At 37.7% G+C, this 9500-nt stretch overlaps 1 protein-coding gene across 1 annotated transcript; it reads left to right on the top strand.

Annotated features, from left to right (window-relative positions):
• The first annotated feature begins 127 nt into the window (after positions 1-127).
• On the top strand, positions 128-9500 carry RNMT (RNA guanine-7 methyltransferase). Its single transcript, XM_010708774.3, has 8 exons — positions 128-229; positions 831-1107; positions 2605-2737; positions 3977-4099; positions 5891-6006; positions 7242-7423; positions 8017-8181; positions 9134-9500. The coding sequence occupies exons 2-8, from the start codon at positions 871-873 to the stop codon at positions 9372-9374; spliced, it is 1197 nt and encodes a 398-aa protein (XP_010707076.1). The 5' UTR covers positions 128-229; positions 831-870; the 3' UTR covers positions 9375-9500.

The raw sequence follows: 9500 nt of genomic DNA, 5'->3' as shown, positions 1-9500 counted from the left end.
TGCAGCGCCGCCCGTCCCCACCATCACCTTGAAGCGCGGAGGTGCCTCACTGCGCACGCGCGGCTTTCCCGCCTCCGCGCGCGGCCTTCTGGGACTCGTAGTCCTCCCGCAGAACGAGCCCGAGCTCCTACCGCGCGCGTGCGCAGTGTCGCTTTCGCCCCCCCCCGACATGACGTCTCCGCAGTAGAGGCGTCACTTCCGCAAACAGGATGGCGGAGGGTCGCACTGGGTGAGTAGCGCGCTTCTTTCTCAGCGGCCTGGCGATGGGGGCGGGCAGGCAGCAGTGCGGGGAGGCGGGCGGCCGTTGGGTTGTGGGCCTGGCGGTCAGCTGGGGCGGGCGGCAGCCACGCCGCTGGGAAAGCAGCTTCCATAGCTGCCTGGTTGGGGAGCGCGGGCCCTGCTCGCTAAGGGTGGCGTGGAGCCTCGGTGAGCCCTGTGGCAGCGATGTGCTGCACTGCACCGGGGGTTACGGGAATACAGACGCAGCTGAAGGCTCCTGGTGTTAGTGAGGTATTCTTGGTAAAGTTCAGAGTCCGTGACTGCTGTTGAGGATTCTTTTCTATAAAGCGTCCTGATTTCTGTGTTTGATGGAAATTATGTGATGTTAAAAGATAAGCTTACTAATTTGAAGCATTCCGTTAGTTTGTGTTTCTAAATATAAAGTGGCTTGTAGGTTATATTCTGGAGGGAAGAGGGTGGTTATGGTCTCAAACCCATTGAAACTTAGTAGGTTAATCAAGAAAGATAGCTGTGGAAAATCAATGGGAAATCATTACTGTAATCGAGAGTATGTTAAATTCAGTCTAACAGTAGATCTTTTTTCTCTGTAGTTTATTTTGATCAACAGGTAGGGAGTTTTAGCTGTCAAAAATGGCTGACTTAACCAAGACTGAAGAAAAGGAAGTGGAGAAGAGTTTGGATGAAAAAGTGGAAGGAACATCTCGCGCTTCAGAGTCAGATTCAGGTATCAATTTGGAAGGCAATAGCTCAACTTCAGGTACAACGCACTCCATGGAAAATGAGAACAAACTTGCTAGTGGTGATCAGGGCAGTGGCCTGAAAAGGAGTGTAGCAGATGTTGAAGGTGAACCTCCTAAGAAAGTCCCGGTGAGTATTGTTCAGTTTAACAGAATGTTGGCATGAACTTGTGGGTAGCTTAGTTGCAGTATAGTGGGTGCAGAAGTTATGTTGGACTTAAAGAAGAAAAAGAGAATCGATAGAAGTCAGTGTGTTTTGTATGCTGAGTTTTATCCTGTGTGTTACTCTAGTCATCTATGTGTGAGAGTTTCTTCCCTAAGATAATCTGTCCTTTTATTTCCTGAATAAAATATTGTAAAATTTAGAAAACTTTAGGAAGTGCATCCTTTTCAGTGCGGTTTGTTAACTAACTGGAAGCTTTGGAGATGCTTTCTCTTGTTTCTTTTGTGTTTGTTTCTTTTCTGTTTAAGACTGTGTAGGAACAGCGGAAAATATTTGCCTTTCTAACGGTAGGGTGAAAAAGAGTAGCAGTCTTTTATGAGAGACTTTCTCTTCTTGTGTAGAAGAGTTTGTAGAAAATAATGCAGTATTCTCATCTGGTCTAATTTTAATCTCTGGAAATATTTAAATGCAACTTTAAAATGTTTTTAACCTAATGCTTTCTTTCTCTGTAATTTTTACTGTGTTTTAACTTAAGCAGTCTGGGAAAGTAATACCTTTTGTTGTGGTAGAAGCACCCTTTCATCTTTTTAATAAAGTACGTGTGGGATCAGGTTTAGATGGACAAATAATGCATTGCTTTTGTGTAGCCTAAGGGTGTAGAGAAGTGATTACACTGAAAGCAGCTGCCAACAATCTGGATGTTACTGTAGTTTTCTACTTGTGGATGCAGCAGCTGAGAGGCCTTGGTGGATTATATGTATATGTGTCTCACATGCTTGTCAAAGTCACCTTCAGCAGCTACTCAGCAGGCCACCTGTGCTTTTCCTAAAAAAGACAAGAAAGGGACAAAATATTTTGTTAGTCTCAATCAGCTCAGTGAGGTAATAAATAGATGATGAGGTTATACTGTTCCAGACAAGAAAGTGTTGTACATGCTCAGGTTTTTGAAAATGGTATAAAATACTAAAGAACTAACGTAGCTTATTAAAGTCTGTGAAACCTTCTTTTCCCTTAAGCAATTGGTATGTCATTGATAAGGTATCAGGGTGTTGACTTTTGTTGTGGGTTACTGTTGGGAGGGCTTTCCATTCGAATGTAAACTCATTCTGTCTAGAATTCTGTGGCATGTTTGTGAGTTTTGACTGAGAATTCTTCAATTTGTTTGTCCAGTTAGATGCTTTTGTGCTTCACAGAATTTCTTTTGGTTCTCAGTGTTCTGTTATTTTATTTATAATTTGTTTTTTCACGTGTTGTGTATACAACTGAAGATTGTTTTTCAGATGATGAGATGTTTGGAGCTATAACATGTAGATATAGAATGCTTTTCAATATCATATGGGGATTTTATTTTCAGCTTGTTATGGTAAGGCTGAACCAGAGATATTTCTATAGCTACATAAATACTAAATGGGATAGTCTTCATCAAGTCATTATTCTCTTTCATACTGTTCCTTCTCTCTACAGAGTGAGGCAGGCCATGGGCAAGCTGTAGCTGCACATTATAATGAGCTTCAAGAAGTTGGGTTGGAAAAACGCAGCCAGAGTCGCATATTCTACCTCCGAAACTTTAATAACTGGACAAAGAGTGTCCTCATTGGTAAGTTTTCTCACCTAAATGCTTAGACTTTAATGAAATGTTTTATTTTTCATACTATTATTTTTCATACTGTTTTAAAAGAGAAAGGGACAGCTTTGAATCATAAATAATCTGTTGTTGTTAGATTGAGCTTTTATTGCTATTTCAATCTATCTCAATCAATTCCTAAACTGTACTCTCAAAACAGTCTGTCGTGAGGTCTTGAACACACAAAATAAATATTTTTTGTGATACCAACGTCAGCAGTTTAAAAAGATGAAAAACTAGAGAATTTGATCCTTAAAGAAGAAGCTGCTTTTTGCATAAAACAATATCTGTTGTCCACAGATTGGTTTCCTCACTCTGGAATTAAAACTTCGCATCTTCCAACAAGGGAAAGATTTGTTTATCAGCAGAGCAAATTCATGGGGAAGGAGCTATGCTAAGAGATGTTGTCCTCATTTGTCTTAGCGTGCTGTTTTTTCTTGTGTTTTATCAGAGCAGTTAAAAGCAGTATTTATGTTTATGTAAAGCTGTTCTTAAAATCTGTGTTCAAACCTTTCAGTCACAATCTATATCATTAGTTTGGCATTACAGCTGTGGTCTCAAAACATACTTTGCGTCTCTTGCTGTGAAGTTGCTAGCATGTCAATATGTTTTCCTAACACACCAGCATTAGCACAGAGAGACTCTAGACAAAGCAGAGAGAGAAAAGAGAATGAAATGTTGAGTAAAAAGACAGAGAACAAGTGGCTAGTGTTATTGCAAGGCCTGGGAAAGACCAAGTGGGGAACATCATGCAAGTTTGTAACGTGACTGCAAGAAAAGGTTGTTTAGTTGGCTTTAAATCTTTTAGCTTTCACACACTTAAAAATAACATCTGCCTTCACCGTAGTGGTAAAGAAAGGGAACTCTGTTCTCTCCTCATGCATGGAGCAGTTGTTTAGTGATGTGCAGTTGTGCAGTTTTGCTTGTTTGCTACAGACGTAGTTCAGTGCTCCAGTCACATTACAGGCAACGTACAGAATGTACAGAAAATATTTATCTTCTTCTTTGTCCTAACAATTTGTGGTTGTTACTTTCATCATTAGTAGTTTTTAGTACAAGGAGTTTAAGTTTGAAGTGTTAAGAACACTTAAGGGCAAAGTAAGTTCTTAAATGGTTTAAAATCCTTAAACCCCTTTGGTCCTCTAAGGATCTCTGTACAATAGAAATAAGTCACAGAGACCTGTATGAGCATTCTGTCTTTTATTTTCATAGGGGAATTTATAGATCGCGTACGACAGAAAAAGAGTGATATTACTGTTTTGGATCTGGGATGTGGCAAAGGTGGAGACTTACTGAAATGGAGGAAAGGCAGAATTAAAAAACTTGTCTGTACAGGTAAGAAGGCACAGTAACTTTCAGGAGAAAGTTCACTGGTGTTATGGGAAAAATAAGCATGTCTCTGGTCATGTAGTGTTTCCTTTTTTATAGTATGCCCCAGAGTGCATACACCTTTTGTCAAAAAGGCTTCTTTTGAAGATATTTATTTGTTTGCCAGTATACACAGAATATTAATCGTTCTTATAATTATGAAATTCCAGTTCAACTCTTAAATAAAAACTAGTATTGGTAAAGAAGCACACTGTTATCACAGGTTGTGTTAGATGAAATGTAATACAGGAGAAGTGGCTGACATTTTGTATTTTGTCTTTTCTCTAGTATTCTCTGGTATTTTTTTTTGAACTGTTCTGAAAATATGCATATAAGACTTGCATTTAAAAAAAAATGAACAAACCCTACAATGTTGTGACAAAAACTGGTCTTGGTTATTGTAGTCAGACTCAGAAAGGGGAAGAGTTGAAAGTTGATTAAATAATTTTTTAATAGTTTGCTTAGGTAATGGAAAGATTGTAGAATCACAGAAGCACCAAGGTTGGAAAAGACCTACAAGATCATCCAGTCCAACCATCCACCTATCACCAATAGTACTCACTAAACCATGTCCCTCAACACAACATCCAAACGTTCCTTGAACACTTTAGAAGTTGGTGACTCCACCACCTCCCTGGGCAGCCCATTCTACTGCCTGACCACTCTAACCACTCTTTCAGAGAAGAAAGATGATATCATCTTCCCTTCTCTCGAAAAGCAATCAGTCAGAGGAAACATTGCTTAGTTTCAAATTTAGTATGTACCAAAATTTCATACAGTTCCTTTCTTGAGAATTATTCTGGGTATTCTACATTTTATAGCTCTTTGCTGCCTTTCTTTTTCAGTTGGCAGCCTTCAAATACAGTCAATGAATTTGCTTACAGAGACCTTATATAAATAAATTATCAATTGTGCCTTGCTGGTTTTAAAATTTCTCCAAGGTATCATTATTCAGTGAAACTCTGGCTGTGAAGGAAATAGCCTTAAAAAGAAAAAAAAATCTCTGAATGTATTTATTTGTGATATATACTCATATTTCAACATCTTGTGTATTTGTAAAAAGATGAAGAGTTTTCAGTACTGATTGAAAAATGCCTTGAAGCTTTACTGATTTAGCTAATTCAAAGTAGACAAGACAGTTAATGCTTGCAGCATTTAGTATATCCATCACGTGAAATTTTGAAAGCATTCTTTGCACTCACGAGGATGGGAACTTTCTAAAATCATAGAATCCTTAGAGTTGGAAGAGATCTTTAAGGGTCATCTAGTCCAACTGCCCTGCAGTGAACAGAGAGACCACAGCTACATCAGGTTGCCCCGGGCCTGATCTGGCCTCACCTTACAAGTCTCCAAGGACGAGGCATCCACCACCTCTCTGGGTGTTCCATTGCCTCACCAGTCTTACTGCAAAAGACTTTTTCCTTATATCTAACCTAAATCTACCCTCTTTAAGCTTGGAGCCATTTCCCCTGTCTGTCACTGCAGACCCTGCTAAAGAGTCTGTCCCCTTCTAAAATCTAATGGCTACAACTTCTGTCAGTGTTGGAGACTGAAACAGAAGTTGTAATCTCAGATGCTACCTGCAAATGAAATTTTCTCTACAAGCTGGGCATAAAACTTCACATCAGAGTATAACTGGAGATCAGTTTTAATTTGTGGCTTTATGACTCTGCAGTGTTCCAGTAATCGTTCTAGTATTCTTGTCTGGGGCGAGGTTTACACTTCTGTTTATTTATTGTTAAAAATCTCTTTCTATAGATATTGCTGATATTTCTGTGCAGCAGTGCAAGCAGCGATACGAAGACATGAAAGCCCGGTGTCGTTATAATGAACGTATTTTTGATGCAGAATTTATACAAGCAGATAGTACCAAGGTAGAGCTATGGATTATAATACTTTTGGGATTTAACATTCTTTTGTTCAGCGAACGTAGGAAGTGATGGTAGCTCTGTAGTACCTGGCTGTTGATCTATATTTTTTTAAATCAGATTGTTGTACCATTGGGAGAATCAACCGTACAGATTATTACAATGTTGCATAAAACTATGTTAAATGTATTTGCTGTAAAGTGCAACTTTCTTGAACTTGATTGTCTTTTTCAGGTAATAAACCTGTTGCTTTTGGTTTCTTTCATTTGATAAGGGAAGGGAATGAGTATTTGTTTCTGGAGTTCTGGGGTCCAGCATGGGGTAGTGAAAACTTATCTTGGTGAGAGTGTTTTCATACTGGAGTGAATAAGGGGCGCTTTGTAATTTGACTTGTACAGTTCATTTCACATATTGCAGTATTTTTTCTAGTGGCATTTTAATTACTTTAATATTTACCTTCCCTGAGTAAGGAAGTGAATGAGAAGTCTGAGGGGGAAAAGAAACTGAGCTAGAACTGCTAACTGTGAAATATTAGCGTATCATGGGCCCTGGAGAGAATTTTCTTGCTGCTATGTTATTTGTAATTGCTGCTAGTACTGTAGCCTGAAAAGAGAAGCTGGAAAACTGATGGAGTACATGGCCAAACTGTACCCGTTTCAAGAGCTCCATGTTCTCTAGAGTTACTGATTACTTAGATTAAGAAAGAGGGGTATGTAATTACATAGGTATGTACATATTTGAAAATACAAACAAATGCAACTTGGTTGGCATGAAAATTGCTATATTTAATAAAACTCCTCCAATAATATGTGTAATGGGTATTTTCCTAGCAAAAGGAATGTCTGTTATCATTACAGAGACATAGAAAACTGAAAGCATATTTTATTATGATGATTGTTTCTGTCCAAACTGTGAATGGTTATGAAACCTTATGCAATAAATTCTCTGGAAACTAGGGACTGTGGCTTTTCAGATGTAGTGATATAGTTATTTGATGACATGAGGAGAATTTTAGGACATAATTCTTTTATCACAATAACAAGTTTTTTCTGTGTTATCAGTGAGCTTTTTCTTTCTCTTTTTTGTCTTGTTGTGGTTGAACTTGTGAAGGAGTAGATATTAAGTGACTTGAAAGAATTATGGGAGTAGTATATTTTGCTAGAAGACTTAAATGAATCATGCTTGTTTGTGTAGCTTTTGTCACAAGTGCTTTTTTCCTTCTTTTTTCTTTTTAATTTCAGGATCTTCTGTCTTCAAAATACAGTGATCCAGACACACGCTTTGACATTTGCAGCTGTCAGTTCGTTTACCATTACTCATTTGAGACATATGAGCAGGCTGATATGATGCTTAAAAACGCCTGTGGGAATCTCTCTCCTGGAGGTTATTTCATTGGCACAACTCCAAATAGCTTTGAGCTTGTGTAAGTGCTTTTTTAGCCTGTTAATCTTCTAAAAGTCTGTGAAGTATTGTCAAGTCATAGTTGTTCTTACATTGCTGTGATACACTTGTGTAAACAAAACTGAAATCTTTGCAACAGTTTTGAATTCTAGTCAGGAAAATCTCTCTAGTTAACTTAAACAGGTAAACTTGTACTGATTCTTGTCTCTGGTACCCATGGCTTTTCTGGAGTCAGTGTGGATCTTCATACACAAACCTTTGGTAGTGACTTAAATAATGGCAAAATAGTTACAGCCTGGACAGCAGCTGTCAGGTTTTATTATAGTAATACCAATAAACATGCTTTGAGTCTGTAGACTGTGCCTGGGCTAAAGATTTTTCTAAACCTATATGTTTCTGGTATACTGTAGAGGAATGATAAACTTTTAGAATATAGTACGCCTCTTCATTTCATTCATTTCATTTCATTTTCATTGCTTTATTGGATTCAGAATATGGGAAAGTAAGGAAAACTGAACAAGGTGGTACTGGGGAAAAAACATTTTGAGATCTCTTGTGCATTGTTTTCTCCATAAAATTAAAAACATGTCCATTACTGTTTATCTCGTTTTATAGAAAGCGACTTGAAGCTTCAGAAACAAATTCATTTGGGAATGATGTATACAGTGTAAAATTTGAGAAGAAGGGAGAATATCCTTTGTTTGGCTGCAAATATGATTTCCACTTAGAAGAAGTTGTTGATATCCCCGAGTTCTTGGTTTATTTTCCGTTACTGGAGGAGTAAGTTGAATTTTGAATTCATGATATAATGAAAGCAGCAAAACAACATAAGCATTTATATATATATTTATATAGCTTGTGTATTTCTGCATCACTGCAGAGAATCTTATTTTGTCTTTCTTATGTTTTCCAGTTCTTTGTTTTTTGTTGTCGTCACTCTAAATGAAGAGTTTTCTTAGATTTCTATCCAAGACTGTAATCTAACATCTGTCCATTGCTCTCAACTGAAGGTGCTCTGGTCAGTGACTGCAAAGACTTATCCTGGATCTTATATAGGAATTTCTGTACCTGGTTGATCTTACTTGTCTTTTCAAGCGTTTGTTTGAATGTTCATAGATTTTGTCCTCCTTCTAAGTCTTTTTCTGTGAGCAGCATTTTGCTGTTACCACTGCATGAGTTCAGATTGGCCTTTCCCAACCTGTCATCTTCTGAGGTACTGACAAATGTTTCCACATTGTTTGTTTTTCTTCTGCCATTCAAGCTCAATATGAATGTAAAGCGATGTTGAGCTTTCTCTTCAAATCTGTATATTTTCACACACTTTGTTTGCAGTTCTCTATTACTTGCTGGTGCCTGTAGCTTCAGTGTTGTATAACAACATGTAAACATATAATCGAGATGCAAGGCACTAAATGTAGTAGAAAGAGGATTCCTTAATACATACTTAATAGCTGATGTGGCAGATGTTGATTACTGACTTGAGTCCTGGAGGTGTTTTTTCTGTTGAAATATTTATGTTGACTTCTGTACAGATTTTTGTTGTTTAGTTAAAAAAAAAAAAGTACACTTTATGATGATAATGCAGTTATTTTAATCCAAATGAGTTTACTAAAAGAATTCTAGAAAGATTGTAATCCCAGTGAATACCATGAGATGTCACTGTGACTTAAAATGGCTCCTTTGAAAATCAAGCTACAATAATTTTATTACTATATTACAATTATTTTGACAGAATGGCAAAGAAGCATGGTATGAAGCTAGTTTACAAAATGACATTTCGGGAATTTTATGAAGAAAAAATCAAGAACCAGGAGCATAAGATGCTGCTAAGAAGAATGCAGGCCTTGGAGGTAAATATGGAGTTAACATCTTTCTTTCAAATAGTATTTTATATCTTGTTAATTATTTGTGAAATAACTGAAATTCCTGTTGTGGACATTATGCAATTAAGTAAGGACCACCTTAAGTACTGAAAAGTACTGAACTCTTGTGGCTGAAAAGGGAGATTATGGTGGGTTAATCTTGGCTGACTGATAGATGCCCACCCAGCTGATTTCTCACTTCCTTTCTTAACAGGACCATGACAGGGAGTTTAAAAA

The sequence above is a fragment of the Meleagris gallopavo genome, chromosome 3 (assembly GCF_000146605.3).
Source record: "Meleagris gallopavo isolate NT-WF06-2002-E0010 breed Aviagen turkey brand Nicholas breeding stock chromosome 3, Turkey_5.1, whole genome shotgun sequence".
Taxonomy (NCBI): Eukaryota; Metazoa; Chordata; class Aves; order Galliformes; family Phasianidae; genus Meleagris; species Meleagris gallopavo.
The sequence above is the reverse complement of the archived record's forward strand: the minus strand, read 5'-3'. Positions and strand labels throughout refer to the sequence as shown.

Bases quoted from the DNA above. Each gene is read 5' to 3' on its own strand.
- RNMT (XM_010708774.3), top strand. From the start codon at position 871: ATGGCTGACTTAACCAAGACTGAAGAAAAGGAAGTGGAGAAGAGTTTG. The intron at 2,738-3,976 runs GTAAGTTTTCTC...TTATTTTCATAG, and splicing joins GACAAAGAGTGTCCTCATTG to GGGAATTTATAGATCGCGTA. The intron at 8,182-9,133 runs GTAAGTTGAATT...TTATTTTGACAG, and splicing joins TATTTTCCGTTACTGGAGGA to AATGGCAAAGAAGCATGGTA.